Genomic DNA, 16,666 nt, shown 5'->3' on the forward strand with positions numbered 1-16,666 from the left:
CTTTTCTTTTCCCTCTAGAGATGGTATTAGAATCCGAAATTTTGTGTGATGCTGCATCACTACATGAACTATCTCCATGAAACTTTGCGCATCTGAGTCGTTGTCAAATGGGGTGGACGGGGTGGCCGGTATTTCATTTAACGACCACCCTGACTGAAATTTCGCTTGTTTGTTTCTCCTCTAGAGATCGTATCTGATCCTCAAGCTTTGTTTGTTGCTGCGGCGCTTCACGACGTGTCTCCACCAATTTTTCTGAGATTTTTATGCCTATGTGCCGCCGGCAAACTGGACCTGCCATGGTTGGTGTTTGGTTCACCGACCACCTTTCTTGACGGAGGTGCAGCAATAGGCTGAAGCTTGTGGCTTCAAACGGGAACATGAGAATGGCTAGATAAACTGAGATCAGATCATGTTTTCGTTTCAGTGGAGACTTAGTGTGGACTAGATTAGCTAAAGGGAGCCCTGTATGCTACTATAGTTATATGCATGTAATACAAGTTTTTGTTCTGTATTTGCTCACGCGGAAATGAACAGCGTGTTTGTATTGCAGTTCTTCAGGGCAACTCCGTGATCGGTTCTAATAAAGTTTCAGACCTAGCATTCTAGCACTGCACCCAGATTTTGTTTCAATCAGGTCCTTGTATGTCAGGTGCAGTGGTCTGTACATCATCTCACTGAACTATTACGACTGTAATAACCACAAAGACAAAAATGGACAATTACACTTCACTGAATGGTAAAATACTCACGAACATCACTCTTATCAAATAACATCTACATAAATACTAGCGATTGCAGAGAACTATTGTAAATATACTGACTGCTTATTGCATTGTCTGAAACAAAAGTGCTGATAAAAAAGAATACATAGCTGCATTCTCATTATATAAAAATCAGGGTAAAAAAGAAGTACTTCCACATGCAGTCATTGCGTTCAACACAACAACAGACATGTTAAGTTGAAGATAACGACATCAATATAAGGATGTCAGGAGAGTTGACCTTATTCGATCATAACGGATAAGCAAAAAAAGATAAATTACAAATGATATGCATTCACAAAACACTTGCTATTACTTGCCACTTATTCAGTAGTGCATTCCAACGTAACGTGTTCGTTGATGAACCATGGCACTGTGATTCACAGGTATTTAATCTTCCATATTGCCAGACTCTGTGTCATTGGTTGAGCCATCCGATCTGCTGGAGTTTTTGTTCTTGTTCTGAATACCAGGAGAAGATTGTTCTATGGATTTATCTGAAGCTTCTGCCTGAGATTGGCTACTGTTGTTCCGATAGCTATTTGCTGGAAGGCCTCTCTCTTTAAGCTGTTCAGTTTCAGAGATTGGTGCCTCAGTTTCACCACCTTGAATCTTGCCTTCAGTCTGTACCTGCAATTTGGATTCTTCTGAATATCTTAAATTATCCTTGGATTTATTAAGGTTCTGGAGACCACCTGGTGTGTCCTCAGTTGGGTTGGAAGCATTTTTTGTGTTCTCATCCAGCTGCTGAACTCCTGAAGCTTGTTTTCCTGAATGATCTAAAGCTTCGGCTTGAGATATTCTGTTGTTCTTCTGATTGGTATTTTCTGGGGGCTCCATTTCTTCAGGCTTATCAGTTCCAGTGTCCTGTGCCTTAGTTTCTTCAACTTGCTTGTTGTTACCCTGCAGTGATTGAACAATAGCTTGGTCAGCCTGTTGTTGGTGCTCAGGTTCTTTACTCGATTCAATGCTTTCCATGGGCCGTGATGGCTGTTTTTGGAGTTCCCCAAATGTTGCCGATATGTTAGATCCTGTTGTTCCATTGACTTCATTGTTGTTATCTTTAGATGATTGGGTGTTGGAGCTGTCAGTTTGCAGTTGCGTCTTGGATTTTTCATCAGCTGATGTTCCTTCAAGGTTCTTTTGGGAATTCATTCCTTTAGATCTCTCTCTCTCAAATTGCCCGACTACTTGATTGTCTGAGAGATTGCCATTTGGTAGGGTGTTGACCTGATCACCTTGGCTCATAGCGGTTTCCTCGCCACTTGGCAACTCAAAGGAAGCTTCTTGTTGAGGACGAACTGAATTTCTATCTGCAATTTGAAGACGGTGATCTCATCAGTGGTGTAAACATACAAAACTTGTCCTAAGTTCCTAACATTATATAAGAAGGCTTTGTGCCTGAGATGGTGAGGATTCAATGAGGAAGGAATCAATATTTAGGAGTACACAATCACAAGGTATTAGTTTCAAGAATACACAATCACTAGGTATTGTTTAACCTAGTTCCTCAAAAGTGTTTGTCCACGATTTGAATGCTAAACCAAAAACCTTATATATACTGAAGAATTCTAACTACATTGTTTACCGATCATAGGTAGTCATGGCTGATCTAAAGTGGTTGAGCAAGGTGCATTCTCCGTACTCTATAGCAACGTGAAACTTATTACAAAGAAGACTGAACTTTTTGTTCAGTAAGGATTGCCTCACCTGGTTCAGTACCTTGTGGATCATCTGAAGGTGCTGCTGGGCTCTTTATAGGTGCCATGACTTGATCAGTCGAGGGTGGTATTGGTGGCTCGATTTTTCCTAAGGAATCATAAGGTATATTCTGGGTGGAAGCAAGGCCTTGTGGAGCCTGAATGGTTGGTACTTGAGTTGCCACAGGAGGTTGTGCCTCTTGATTCTGTATAGAACTTGTCGCTGCCACATCACCACTGATTGGTGTCGAATCAGGCCCAGTGTTTGAAGTTTGTGCTTGGCTAGGCGGAAGTGTCGTCTTCCTATCAACACCAGCACTATGCACATCAGGAGTAGGTTCTTCACGTGGTTCAGAAGCACGTCCAGCATGAGTGTGGGCTTGTTCTTGGTTGACAATAAGTGGGTTCGCTAAAGTGCTTCCATGATAATCATCATGAGAGGATTCCTGATCCTTACGTAAAGCTTCTCTAGCATCTGGTGTCAGCCTTGTGACTTGATGGTCAAAAATTGTCTCTGGTACATTCGTTTGATCAGCGGTGGCAGCATTTGTCTCTTCTTTCCTTGGTTCAGTAGAGGAAGGTGGTTCTGAAGTATGAGCTGATTCTTGACCTGAAATGAAATAAATGTGGCAGTAATATTTCTTTTGTGTAAGCCTTTCTTTTACTAGGCATGTAAGAAGGTCCACTTTTAGTCAACTCTAAAGAGAAACCAAATAAATATTACCAGAAACAGCAAATTTCTGTTCAGCTGAGGCAGCTTCACCTTGTGCGGTACCACGCTGGGTGTCCGGAATGGATGCTGGGTCCGCTATAGGTGCCATGGCTTCTTGATCACTTGATTTAGCCTTGCCCAATGCATCGATTGATACATCTTGAGTTGCTACAGGTGGCTGTGCCCCATGCTCAGGGAAAATACTTTTGGTTGGCTCATCACCAATTGAAGGGCGATCATGACGAGCCGGCGTCAAATCAGGCCCAACCTCTGAATTGTTTTCTTGGCTAGATGGAGATTTGGTTATCTTTTCATTAACATCGGTTCTATATGGATAAGTAGATTGCCCTTCACGTGGTTCAGAAGCATATCCTCCGAGAGAAACTTGCTCCTGGCTTGGAAGTGACTCATCAATGCTATGATCATCAGGAGTATTATCCCGAACTTTCCTTGATGCATCCTGGGTATCTGGGAATGGAGTTTTTGCTTTGTCTGCAGCAGCTTCTTTTGTTGGTTCAGTAGAGAAAGACGGTTTTACAGGACGAGCAGAATCTTGACCTGAAATGAGATAAATAATCTTATTAGTGGTAGAACCGTTGGTTTTAAGGGTACTCCTGCTGAACTTAATTAACTGTAGGTTACTACCGTGTGTTCACACTACATAGCGTAAAGAACTTCATTACCTGATGGGGCAAGCTTTTGTGTGTCTGGGGCTGATGCTGGGACCACTGTAGTCGGGCTGTCTTCTCGAACAGTAGACGGTGGTTTCGAAGCCTTAGTTTCACCAGAGTCATCAGCAGGAACATCTACCTGAACTTTGCCTGAAGGATGCTGGGTATCTATGTCTTGTCGACCAGGAGTTGTTTGCGAGTCTTTGGCTTGATCAGATGTAGCAACTTCATCTCCATTCCTTTGTTCTATAGAGGAAATCAGTTGCGTCGAACGAACTGAATCTCTAATCTCTTCGTTCCTTGGCTTGGCAGAGGAAGCCATTTTTATAGGATGCGCACCTGAAATGTACGACACACCTTTTTTTTAGGGAAATACAGTAGGGGCATATATTATATAAAAGAAAAGGTAACAGAGTACAAAGAGAGCTGTACAGAAGCAAAACAAAGTTAACTAGAAACTGACAAGAGAGCTAAGAAAGAGAGTCTATTAGTGGCAGACGTTGGTTTGAAGGGTATTCCTGTTGCACCTAATTAACTATAGGTTACTAGAATGTGCACCATTTGTCCACATTTCATACTGGAAAGAACTTCATTACCTGACGGAGAAATTTTTTGTTCACCAAGGGCTACATCATCCGGTTCAGTACCATGTTGTGTATCTGGAGCTGATGCTGGGACCATTGTAGGGGGGGTGTCTGCTCGAACAGCAGAGGATGGTTTGGAAGGCTTAGCTTTGCCTGAGTCATCAGCAAGTACATCTTCTTGAACTTCCCCTGAAGGACGCTGAGAGACCGATCTTATTGGTGCGGACAATATGTCTTGTCGACCAGGAGTTGTTTGCAGGTCTTTGGCTTGATCTGATGTAGCAACAGTAGCATCTCCATTACTTCGTTCTATAGAGGAAATCAGTTGCGTCGAAGGAGCTGAGTCTCTAATCTCTTCGTTCCTTGGCTTGGCAGAGGAAGCCGTTTGTATAGGATGCGTAGAATCTTGACCTGAAACGCAAGTAACATCCTTATTAGTGGCAGACGCTGGTTTGAAGGGTACTCCTGTTGCACTTAATTAGCTATAGGTTACTCGAATGTGCACCATTTTCCCACACTACAAACTGGAAAGAACTTCATTACCTGACGGAGAAAATTTTTGTTCATCAAGGGCTACATCATCAGGTTCAGTACCATGTTGTGTGTCTGGAGCTGATGCTGGGACTACTGTAGGGGGGCTTTCTTCTCGAATAGCAGAGGATGGTTTGGAAGGCTTAGCTTTTCCTGAGTCATCAGCAGGTACATATTCCTGAACTTCCCCTGAAGGATGCTGGGTATCTGAGAATGGAGGTACCAATCCTACTGGTGCAGACAATATGTCTTGTCGACCAGGAGTTGTTTGCGAGTCTTTGGCTCGACTGGGTGCAGCAACAATAGCAATTCCATTCCTTGGTTCAGTAGAGGAAATTAATTGCGTCGAAGGAGCAACATCCTTGACCGAACTTGGCTTGTGTCTAGTAGGGAGATCTGTTTCAGTGGGTTCAGGACTTGAGGCTTCTTTAGTGATGGATTTGGCAACATCAACTATTGGGGGCTTCTGGGCAATGGTAGGTTTTTCTTGAGGGGTAGTAAAGAAGGTAGTTTCCTTGCTTTGGGCAACTGAAGTTTCATGAGCAATAGGAGTACTTTGGCTTGAGGATGCCAGTGCTCCATCGGGGAAAATATCAGTAGCAAGAGGCTTCTCTATTTGAGGAACTGTGGGAGATGAGGACACAGTATCAGCAGGAGGAACCAATATTGTCCAAGGTTCTGTGCTGGTCTTCTTCAGAGGGTCTATCCGAATTGGGTGGCCCGAGGTTGTAGGATGCTCTTTCTGCTGCTGTTGCTTCTTGAGTTCTTGTTTGTGCTGCTCCTCCACAGTCTTCATATCCCTCAGTACTTGCTTCCAAGAATCCCTGGTAGAAATAGCATCCCACCACCTCCTCACATTTTTCCTCGAGTCATACAAGTAGAGGAACTTGTCAGATGCTGTGATGTAGTGGGAATTTGGAAGGTGGACAAGGTCTGCCAGGGTGAACTTGTTTCCAGCAAGGAATTCACTATCACTGAGCCTTTGCTCATAAACTTCCAGAACTTCTTCTAGCTTTCTTGTATGTATGTCAATATCATTACCATCATCTTCTTCATCCAGGGGGAAGGCCAAATGGCAGAACAAGGCCCGGCTTGGAGGATTGAATGCATGCTCCTCGTTGTGGAGCCATTGCTCAACTGAAGCCCTCTCCAGGGCATCCTTCCCAAGGAGGAATGGATATCCTTGATGTTCATATTTTTCTGCTATATAGCGGCAGATTTCTCTGGATTCTGAAGTTAGAAGGAAGAATCATCAATATTGAGTGAAGCACATCATTTATCATTTTGATAAAAGCTGATTTTCAGTAACACAAGAAAAGTACAACGTGACTTCATATCACTTGAAGAGTGTACTCTGAAGAAACTTCCAAAAAAAAAGTTTAAATGTTAACGAGCAGCTGAAATTTGAATTCCAGTTAAATATCACTGATAGATTTTCTGAATCTGTTTTCTGTTGAAGGAAATATATGGATCAATACAACTTCATGTGCACCACCTGATAAGAACTAAACTATTACAAGCAGTTCATCTTGAATCGCACTCGCTCCCCCTCAATTTTCTGTTTACAACAATGGTTCTTTTCCAAATTCTATGTGCTGTCAAATTAACTGCACCCCCAATTGGAGAATACTTCTAAAGGTTTCCATCTTTAGAGAAAGACAACTCTTACAGCATGTTTGGGGATTGAGACATTCTTTCTGAAAACACAATATTGGCCTGGGATCCCAAAGAGTAAAAGGTTTCATTTTATGGAAAGAAGAAACACATAATACTAGTCTAAGTCTGTCCATAACTCCGACATGCTAAGGAAATATCCTAATGTCTGCATGTCATGTTAATCAAAAAAGGAACATAAAAGTTCTTGAAGTGATTGTGACAAAATAATGGTATCATATTAATTTTGGCAAATGTAGTTTGCATCACATCTAAACACCAATTCTTATGCCCTCACGATATCATATCTCCTTTCATTCTGACATGGTACGTGATGAGTGTAGCTAGTATTCCTGCTTGTTCAAAGTGAGTGTCAATCAGTTCACTAGAATCATGCTTGCTATCAGCAAATTAGCCAATACAGTAAGGGCACCGAAGTAACTAGCATTCGCTGTTTTGTAGCCATAGTTAGCTAGATAAATGCAACTTCTTTGGCGAAGCAGAAGGCTCAAGAACTTTTTTAATGATAAATGCCAGTAAGTTAAGAGATTGATCAAATTTCTGCCAGGTTAGCTAGATAAATGCAACTTTCTGACATAGTTTCCTAGCAACAATCAATAAACAATCTATGTCCTCGTAACAAGATAAATTGAATATTATCCAATGGTAAAAAAATATAAGCCTCAAGGAATGTATGTCTGTCATGTAATGGCAAGTGACTTCCACAAAATTGAAGTATTACCTTCTAGAAATTTAGGCCCATCATAGAATGGAACTGGAGCATGTGACAATGCCTGCAGAGTGCAGAGGGAGAAAATGTAATACCGCTTAAATTATTCAAACAGCTGCTTCTTGCCAGAAAAATTACAAGAATTGGAGACACGACAAGTACCTGCAATCTGAGTAGGCTCTTGTAAGAAGCCGTGTGAGTCTTAAACTTGATATCCTTCTCATAGAGGCATGCAAGCACCCTCGACACATCAGGTAAGATAATAGATTTCTCATGATACACCTGAACGATAGGTGCTCCAGTACTAAGCCCCGCCATGATGGTATGAACCTAGGTTACCAATGCTGAAATGGTGTGAAAGTAAATGCACTGACTCCCACATTCTCAGATATAGTAGGTTCCCTGCCTCTCACATCAAGCAAAGAGGAGATGCTTAAAGTAGAAAACCCAAAAGAGGAACCAATGGAGGAAGAGAACTAGAGGAAAATTAATAAATAAAAAAGGAAAGAAGAAGCAAACGAAGAGAAAAGCAAAAGCTAAAGTAAACAAAAAAAACTGAGTGGCAGCAGTTGACTTTTACGCTATGGTACCGATCTCTCTTCTGAATCATGTTCTGTAGCATCAAATTTTACCAAAACATGTTGCACTCCTAAACATAAAATAAGAAAGAACTATGGGAGTATTGATATTTAACATCGCCTGCCTCACAAGGTCAGAACAGCCCAAAAAATCTGTGTTGTGTTATCATGTACAAGAAGTTTGATCTGAAATTAAATCATAATTAGGCACCTCAGGAGTGAAGTACAAAGAACTATCGTATATGATAAACAAAGCATCTATAGGTGAAGAGCTAAAAGCGCTGAACTCTCAGCTGCAAAACCACTTTATTCGTTCCTTGGTCCTTTCATCTAGAGACAAACAGAACTGTTACGGGAGCAGAAAAAGTAATGCTAACAATGCTAGCTTAGCATCAGTGTCCCTTGGGCTATCAATCCTAGTACCAGTCCAAAAGTCCAGGTGGGTGGTGATCAAATCATCAAATGTCATGTCAGTGAAAAATAAATTAAGAATCTTTGTTCTCACGGCAACGCAGGAACCAAGTCTTGGCACAAGGGAGCTGCCAACTTTAGCTCAACTTTATTCAGAGCAGAGTTTGGCATGAAGGTGCCTTGTTCAGCTCACAATTTGCAGTCCCCTAATTATTTCACACACCATAGGACACCGTATGGCATGTCCCAAAAGAAAGCGGGAATTCAAATTGTGAGCACCTCATAAGTAGATTTGCACAACCAAATGGACTCTTAAAGAACCATAGCACAGCCTAAACATGGCTTATTATTTCAACTATAGCAAGATTACAATATGTTAGAAAAATCAGACTGATATAATGTACAATTCACATGCATTCTCTCCTATGTTACATCATGTGACAGAACTCAAGAATAACAAACAGATAGACTATGACTGACAGCTGATGGGCACAAGACTGCGGCTAAAAACTGTCACTTCAGTCAATTGCAGCAGGTCTATTAATATGTGTGCTGGCGCCGGGCATGAGGAACTGGCACAGATTATTGCTAAGATCCTTCCAAATGAATGAAACCATGTATATTTTCACCGTCTCAATGTCCCCGTCCCCTCAGAGCCGAAAAGAAGCCACCCAATATTTTATCCTTGTGCTTCCCCTCATGCTCATCTCCAACCTGCGAACATGGGTTGATAAATGATAACAGTATAAACTCTTATTTCCATAAGTAAGTTGTAATTAATCTTTAATACAAACCTCCTCTGCTGTTCTCTGAAGAGTTTCTAATATTTCGGAGAAGTCTGGCCTTTGAGCAGGGTCCTGTTGCCAACATTTCTGAAGAAGCTCAGCAAGCTTTGCATGAATATTTTTTGGAATTGTAGGCCGTAATCCCTGTGAATGAAACTTAACATATTAGAAGCATTCAATAATGCAATTCTATTTCCTTTCTCTCTTTCCAGTGCAGAGGGAAAAAAATATTTGACCCGTGGCAAAGAAAACCCTGGTGTAGGAGTCCTACTGCCATTCTACATAAATTGAGCAAGAATTCCACTTATAAACATAATTTGAACAAATATGACAACATGAAAAAAAAATTGAAGCTAAAATTTTTTACCTTTTGCACCACACCAACAGCTGCTTGTAGTGGAGTCAGGTACTCATAAGGAATCTGGAGACAACCGATGGAGATACAGATTAACAACCCATTTCAAAAAAATAAGCTAGTGTAATGAATGAATAGAGTAACAGAAGTTTAATGCACGCACCTTCCCTGTGAGTAGTTCCCACAACAAAATTCCAAAACTAAAAACATCAGCCTTGTGGTCATAGGGTTTGTGTTCTATGACCTACAAGCATTGAAAATTTTGTTAGGTGATGTACCACTTGTGTACAAAGTAGTAAACGGGAAAGCTCTATTTCTTGAGTCAATTGCTATTGCAAGTTTGATCATTTGGAAAGTATACTTTATATCCATACCACTATAACATACTGCAAAGGTGCATAGATGATTTTTTGTCATGACGATACATAAGAGGAAGCTACCAGCCTACAACAGCATGAAAACCTTCAAAATTCTTCCTTCACCAATTATTTTATGCTGCATATCATCTCTATTCTCGGATAATTATTTGATGACTAGTACTGCTAAAATTGAAACTGTTGCGAATAAATTAGTAACAAGGAATTCACACTTCTCCCAAATACATGGAACAACATTGATTTCGTTCACATGTTAATCATGAACCATGGAGATGAACTTAAGAGAGTGAGTGTTTCATGACAGAGTGACAATATTTCTTTAATATAAACATTGACAGTTGTAAATGATAAGGGTGGCAAGGCTAATAACAAAGGATTACCTCTGGGGCCATCCAACGGTAAGTACCGGTCTCTGCAGTCATAACTCCAGATTGAGCTTTAACACGAGCAACACCAAAATCAGCAACTTTAACAGTCTGCAGAAGGAAACAAAAAAAGTTGACCAGGCAAATTTATCCAGTCCCACTTTGTAAATCTCACAATGAATTTGGTACGGTAGAAACCCTTCCTGGCCATTAACCAGCATGAAGCCAGTGCTGCCAAAAGAAACTTGTCACCGACAATACATGCATTTTGCATACCCGGAGGTATAGAAGGAAGCTAATTTGACTGAAATGAAATTCACATGAAAACAAGAGCTACTCCACATTCTGAAAGTAGCTTGATTAGATTACTTACCCCATTTTCTTCCATTAGAAGATTGGCAGTTTTCAAATCTCGATGAATAATATTATTCTGGTGTAAGTAGCTCATGCCTTTTGACACATCTATTGCAACTCCAACTAAAGCAGGGAGCTTGAAAACACCTTTATGTTTATGGAGGTAATCATACACACTCCCACCGGACATATATTCTGGAAGAGAGGAAAATACGATTGTTCACTCATTATTAATATTACCATCACAGTAAGAAAAATGGAAAACTTGAAAGGTTCTCCAACCATACCTGTGACTATACATAGATTTGGGGGTTTAGTGCAAGCACCAATAAATTGCACAACATTCTTGTGACGAACCTTCCTAAAATCCAAAACATACTCAGCAAAACAGTAAATAAAACAGGGCAGCACTAAAGGAAGGAAGATGTTGATCCTTAAGGGTGGCGCATTTAACATGCTGTTACATCATGCATTTGAAGGTTAAACCTAAAAGGCTCATTCTGTGAGAGATCATTCAATATGCAGACGAAGGACTGATAGCATAACATGCTGGAAGGTAAATGCCAGCAAGGGATCTCAACTTAAAAGAAGATGACTTTCAGAGGCAACAGGTAGTTACAAGCATATGGGACCACTACTTTTAGGATAGTATTCATCATAGAAGAAATAAGGCTAAGTGATATAAAGTAAATGCAAGGGGAAATAAAATACCATGAGAAGTGTAATCTCAGAAACCTTAAAGGTAGATTTAATTAACATGACAGGATACAATATCACAATAAGAACCCTTCCGGTAATACAAAGTTAAACAGAATTGACAGAGTAGTATAACCCACCTCATAATATACACTTCCTGGGCGAATTCCCGCTGCATGTCCGCATTTATCCTCTCAGGTTTCAGCACTTTAATAGCAACATCTTGACTGCAATATGTACCCCGGTAACTGGAAAGAGAAACAGATTAGTTAAGTGACTACAAATTAAAACTCAAAAGGGATTTTCATGATAACCAGCAACAAACACTTACAGATCACCATATGATCCGGATGCTACTTTATTCCCAAACTTGAGTAGTTTTACATCAATTTCCCATTCGCTAGCACTATCTGTTGGTATTTCAACACGATCAGCTGTTGAATTCTCAATAATCTGCATATTTTCAACTGGAGTAGACCATGAATGAGAAGAAGACCATGCTTGTGTCTGTCAAATCCAAACCACAGTAGAAAATGAGGATACAGAAAATAAATCTGTCAAAATTAGGGATTAACTAAATCAGAATGAATAAGTCAGTCTCACTTCTTCAATCCTGCCAATTTCCTTCTGTACTTCTTCTATTAAATCCTCTGTTTCCTAAATAAATAAACAGGTAAAATAAAAAGTAAGAGACAGAGATAATAACAAAACGAAATATGTAAATCACAGACATGCGCTCACTCAAATTGTCGATACTTCATCGATATCTGTTACCAGCATTACTTCATTTATTACTTGATTGATATATGTTGCATGATCCATGAAACAAGTCAGAGATTCTCAGGCACATGCGCAAAATTAACAAACCAATTCCATCAGAGAGATAAACCTTGTGATTTCTAGGACTTCTTATCATTTGTTGGCCTCATTAACTTAAAATGCTGGACTGCAATATAAACTATTGTGTCAATATCTTGTGTTTACCAAGTTGATATAATTCTAAGCACAGAAGATATTGGCAACAGCATATCTCCTGTTTAGAACCAAATCATAAATTAGCCAACCAATAGTTCTTTATCTTCACAAGCAGCATTCTGAGAACTCTTACTCTCTGACTGCATCTTTGAAAGATAGATATACACAATGGCTATAAACATTATATGAAAAAGCAACACACAAGTCATGGGCAAATGGTAACCAGAAAAAAATTAGATAATGAATACCTCATCATGCCAACCAACAACAACAAAGACATCGAGTGAGTAACCATCATTTGTTGAAAATGCATGAGCTTCTTGAATGTTTAGACCAAGTTCACCGAGCAGAGATGTCAGCTGTGAAATACAGAAAACTTAGTATCACTAAACAAATAGATAAAAAGATCAACTCTATTAACCAGTATTTATTCAAGTAAGAGACCATGAGATATAGTAAAAATAGAATATAAAAAGGAGAAAGATATAAATATGTAATAATGTACAAGACTTTTGAAGATATAAACCATCCCTAATGAAAAATACCAAGCGTCCATAGGTTTACCTCGCTGAGAAGCTTTGGCTTGTCAATGGTTGAAAAGGTGATTTCATGCATGGGCCTGAAATGCCAGACAAGAAAATTATAGTATGCTGCAGTGAAACAAGCATTTCCAAAGAGAAACACAATTGGAATTTCTCTTATACCAGATACAACATTAACTCCCAGTTACACAGAGATTTAACACGAAAATTTGGTTCAACTAAGATTAAATAGAAGGCAAAGGTAACTGGCAGCCAAGACTTCCTGTAAAGAGATCAGACATCGCGTACTTGCCCAGGGTATAGTGGCTAGGGCACAAATTTGCACCTAGCTGCAGGAGTTCAAGTCCTCATCAACTTTAGTTAAAAATTGGGGGAATGTCTTTCCCCACAGTCTAGTTTTCTACTGGGAAACACGGATACGGCTCGGATACAGCCCCGATACGTATCCAGGGAGTATCGGGAAAAAAATAATAAACGAAATTCGGATACCTAGGCGATAGGGCCCAGCCCACGAAGGCTCACAAATCCAGCCCATGATGGCATCCCTCCGTGACCTAATCCAGCCGACGCCCGCGTGATGGCTCATCCGCTCGTGAATCCAGCCACCTCTCGACCTCTCTGTCTCGACCACGACCACATTTAGCAAAGGCGACGCGCCGATGACAGCCGTGACCGGCAACCAACTGCCGGTGGCGAACGGCGAGCGGGCGAGGATCTCCACCAGGCCAGCGAGGCAGCACCGCCGCCTGACCTGCAGCAGCGAGCCGACACGCACCACCGCTTGACCTGCAGCAGCGAGCTGGCGTCGCTGACGGCGAGCACCTCCTCCTGCAGCCGGCGCCCGACGGTAAGTTCTCACATTTCCCCTTTTTCCCCTCCCGATTGGCCAGTTCAATGTATAGGGTTCCTCTTTCCCCTTTTTCCCCTCCCAATTTGCAACAGCTGGCAATTTGTAGGGTAGTTAGTACTTGATGTAGTACAATACGTATGAGGTTTAAGCTAGATTAGCGGATGTTGTCGTGCAAGGAATTAGAGTTTAAGGAAAAGGTTGCTTTCTTAGCTAGTTGTTGGGTGGCCGTTGTGGTGGAGGCATATGGCGTGTTGTTTAAGCATCATGAGATGATCACTATAACCATAATGATGTTGCATTGTATTGGAAGCCACCACCTATTGACAGTTCATACATCAAACTAGAACCTTGTTTGGTAGTGAATTTGCTATGATGAATGCATTATACTCAATTTTTCTCTTTAAATTCAGATGGCAACTTCTAGTAGTGGTGGTGGTGCAACTTCAAGTGCTCGATCCATCACTGACCTCAAGGCTCCACTGTGGGATCATGTCACAATTTTAGAGAAACCAGCTGCAGGTGGAGGCAATGCTAGATGGAGATGCAATTAATGTTCAATTGAAAAATTTTGTAGCTACACAAGAGTGGAAGCTCACTTGCTAAAAAAGTCCAACAAGGGAATCAATATGTGTCCAAAGGTGACAATAGATGAGCTTAGCCAGATGAGGAGAGAAGTTGCAGCTGCTAAAGAACAATTAGAAAGATCAAAACAAAAAAATGTGGCCTTCCCTACTTCTTCATCCAATAGCAATAAGAAGAAGCAGAGTGGTCCTCCTTCTACACTAGAGAAAGCTTGGAAAATGGACCAGCGCAAGCACATGGATGCTTTAATTGCAAGAGCATTTTATTCAGGAGGTATGCAATTGCAATGCAACACGTATTCATTGTTCAACTACAGCTGCAATTTTGCAAGACCATTGCTTGTGCTAATTTTTTTTTTCAAGGATCTCTTTCAATTTTGCAAGAAATCCATACATTCAAGAAGCATTTACCTATGCTTGCAGCAATGACTTGAAGGGTTATAAAATGCCGGGGTATAACAAGTTAAGGACTACCCTTCTCAAGCAAGAAAGGGCTCACATTGACATATTATTGGAGTACAAAGAGCACATGGAGTGAGAATGGAGTGACAATTTGTGCTGATGGCTGGTCAGATCCGCAGAGGCAGCCACTCATTAACTATGTTGCAATTTCTGAGAAAGTAGCTATGTTCTTGAAGGCTAATAATTGTGAAGGTGATGTGAAGACAAAAGAATACATTGCTGCCAAGCTGAGGTCTGTAATTGAAGAATTGGTCGACATAATGTGGTACAAAGTGCCAAACTTTTCTAAGAGATCAAACATCTAAGGTGCTATACTGCTATGAGATTAATACAAGACAAAGGCAACTAGAGTCTTGAAGCAAAAAGTACCTGTAGAGCGATCGAACATTATCAGAGGTGCTATCATGATCTTGGCCTTGAGACTTGCTAGCTTCAAGAGCAAGGGCCTCAAGATTTGTAGAAGAACCGAAGGCGGGAGGAGGGTGTATGCTGAAAATAAAGTCGTACATATTAAAATAAAAACCACACCAAAATGAAATCAACGGTAGATATATATTTTGCAGCATATGGCAGTACAGCAAGATAACAGACATCTACCAATCATCCAAAATATTCAAGAGATGATAAAACACAAGTACCTTTGTTGCCTGTTCAACAGCCTTGAAGCAACTTCCTCCCCTGCAGTGTTCGAATCAGCATCAGTCTGATTCCCATCAAGAATTGGAGATACCTAATGAATCAAGACTCCAATAAGGATAATAAACAACAATAGTTGAAGGTCTTTAAGTATGATTGCTACTGTTTTGGCAGTTAATAAAACGAAAGGAAAAACTTGTATACAAAAAAGGAAGAGTTGAAATTCAGAAAGAATAACATACAATTGACTAAAAGGGGCATTGACACTGCCAGTTTGTGCAAGATCTTAAGCTCTCACTTTGTAAGTAAAGTTTGTTGATAAAATCATAGACATTAAGAATGAGCTCATATCAATGGAAGATCAATCCAATTCAAAATGTAGACGGGTGAAAATGTGCACGATTCTGTTTCGAAAGCAACGAACCCAGAGCATAACTCAATTGACTAATGCAGTGTCGCCTTCACACTGATGGCATAACTAAAGTAAGGAAAAGGCTAGAGAACAGGAACTCGCCAATGCAGGAATCGGTCACAACGAACCAATTACGAACAGACAGTGAAATCATATAATAACTGGGCGAAATATGTGCTTCGCTTCTCTACAGGTACTAGTTATGTGACGTTCAGAATTGCATTCGGAAACTATCACCTGCACCGCCCGCACGGCGAAAGCCGGGCGCTGCGCCGGATCCCTCGCCTGCTCCAGCAGCCGTTTATGCGTGAGCACGTCCTCCGCCCTCTCCACGTTCACATCCATCGCGTAACTGCAGGAACCAACCCAAATCGAGGTCAGTCCAGACCGCCGCCCGCAGCAAAAGCCACTGGTGGCGCACTCGCGCCACGTCGCAGTCGGTGGGGGCAGGGCTGGCGCGCGAGCACGCACCGGGCAGGGAGGCGGTTGAAGTGGTTCCAGAGCTCGTCGTCGAACCCGGGCGCCCGCGCCTCGGGCAATCCGGCGTCGTGGAGGCGTCGGAGCACCTCCGTGTGCACCTCGAGCTTGTGGCGCTGCTGCTGCTGCTGCTTCCGCGCCTGCGCCACCGCGCCCGCCGACGAGGAGGACGTCGCGGGCCCGGAGGCCGCTGCCGCCGCCCCTCCGCCCGGCGCCGCGTCGTGGCTGCCGCAGCTCTCCGCGGCCTCCTCCACCGCCATTCGCCTTAGGCCCTCAGCCCCGCCGCTCTAGGTCTCGATCTTGCCCGCTAGCGGATTAGGAAAGCGAGCGGAGCGAGAGAAATAACCGTGCCCGATTATTTGAGGAGGAGAAAGGAAATTGAAAAGTGAATGAAGCGACGCGAGGCGGAGAGAGATTTTGTGTGTGCTAACTCTTGAGACGACATCTTATTTATAATACAGTTGGTGA

The 16,666-nt window shown here is 41.7% G+C and overlaps 2 protein-coding genes and 1 long non-coding RNA gene across 5 annotated transcripts; 1 reads left to right on the plus strand and 2 right to left on the minus strand.

Moving 5' to 3' along the window:
* Positions 1 to 840: 840 nt before the first annotated feature.
* Positions 841 to 8,495, minus strand: LOC133902093 (uncharacterized). 3 transcript variants are annotated; one of them, XM_062343670.1, is made up of 8 exons: positions 7,505 to 8,495; positions 7,355 to 7,406; positions 4,972 to 6,189; positions 4,441 to 4,839; positions 3,857 to 4,183; positions 3,225 to 3,731; positions 2,472 to 3,071; positions 841 to 2,074 (listed from the first exon to the last, which is right to left on the minus strand). In XM_062343670.1, the coding sequence occupies exons 1-8, from the start codon at positions 7,658 to 7,660 to the stop codon at positions 1,152 to 1,154; spliced, it is 4,182 nt and encodes a 1,393-aa protein (XP_062199654.1). In that variant the 5' UTR covers positions 7,661 to 8,495; the 3' UTR covers positions 841 to 1,151. The 3 variants fall into 3 exon arrangements, with proteins under 3 accessions (XP_062199654.1, XP_062199653.1, XP_062199655.1); XM_062343669.1 differs by having other exon boundaries at positions 3,186 to 3,731; XM_062343671.1 differs by lacking the exon at positions 3,225 to 3,731 and having other exon boundaries at positions 843 to 2,074.
* LOC133902095 (uncharacterized) lies at positions 2,071 to 3,113 on the plus strand. The gene is made up of 2 exons (XR_009906827.1): positions 2,071 to 2,251; positions 2,359 to 3,113. It is a non-coding gene; the product is annotated as an uncharacterized LOC133902095 (long non-coding RNA).
* Positions 8,496 to 8,636: 141 nt separating the features above from the next.
* Positions 8,637 to 16,618, minus strand: LOC133902094 (serine/threonine-protein kinase STY46-like). Its single transcript, XM_062343672.1, has 16 exons — positions 16,193 to 16,618; positions 15,959 to 16,073; positions 15,312 to 15,403; positions 15,043 to 15,162; positions 12,803 to 12,857; positions 12,487 to 12,597; positions 11,867 to 11,920; positions 11,595 to 11,770; positions 11,404 to 11,511; positions 10,855 to 10,928; positions 10,587 to 10,762; positions 10,229 to 10,324; positions 9,635 to 9,715; positions 9,484 to 9,537; positions 9,126 to 9,260; positions 8,637 to 9,045 (listed from the first exon to the last, which is right to left on the minus strand). The coding sequence occupies exons 1-16, from the start codon at positions 16,456 to 16,458 to the stop codon at positions 8,965 to 8,967; spliced, it is 1,794 nt and encodes a 597-aa protein (XP_062199656.1). The 5' UTR covers positions 16,459 to 16,618; the 3' UTR covers positions 8,637 to 8,964.
* Positions 16,619 to 16,666: the final 48 nt, after the last annotated feature.

This window comes from Phragmites australis, chromosome 20, assembly GCF_958298935.1.
Source record: "Phragmites australis chromosome 20, lpPhrAust1.1, whole genome shotgun sequence".
Lineage (NCBI taxonomy): Eukaryota > Viridiplantae > Streptophyta > Magnoliopsida > Poales > Poaceae > Phragmites > Phragmites australis.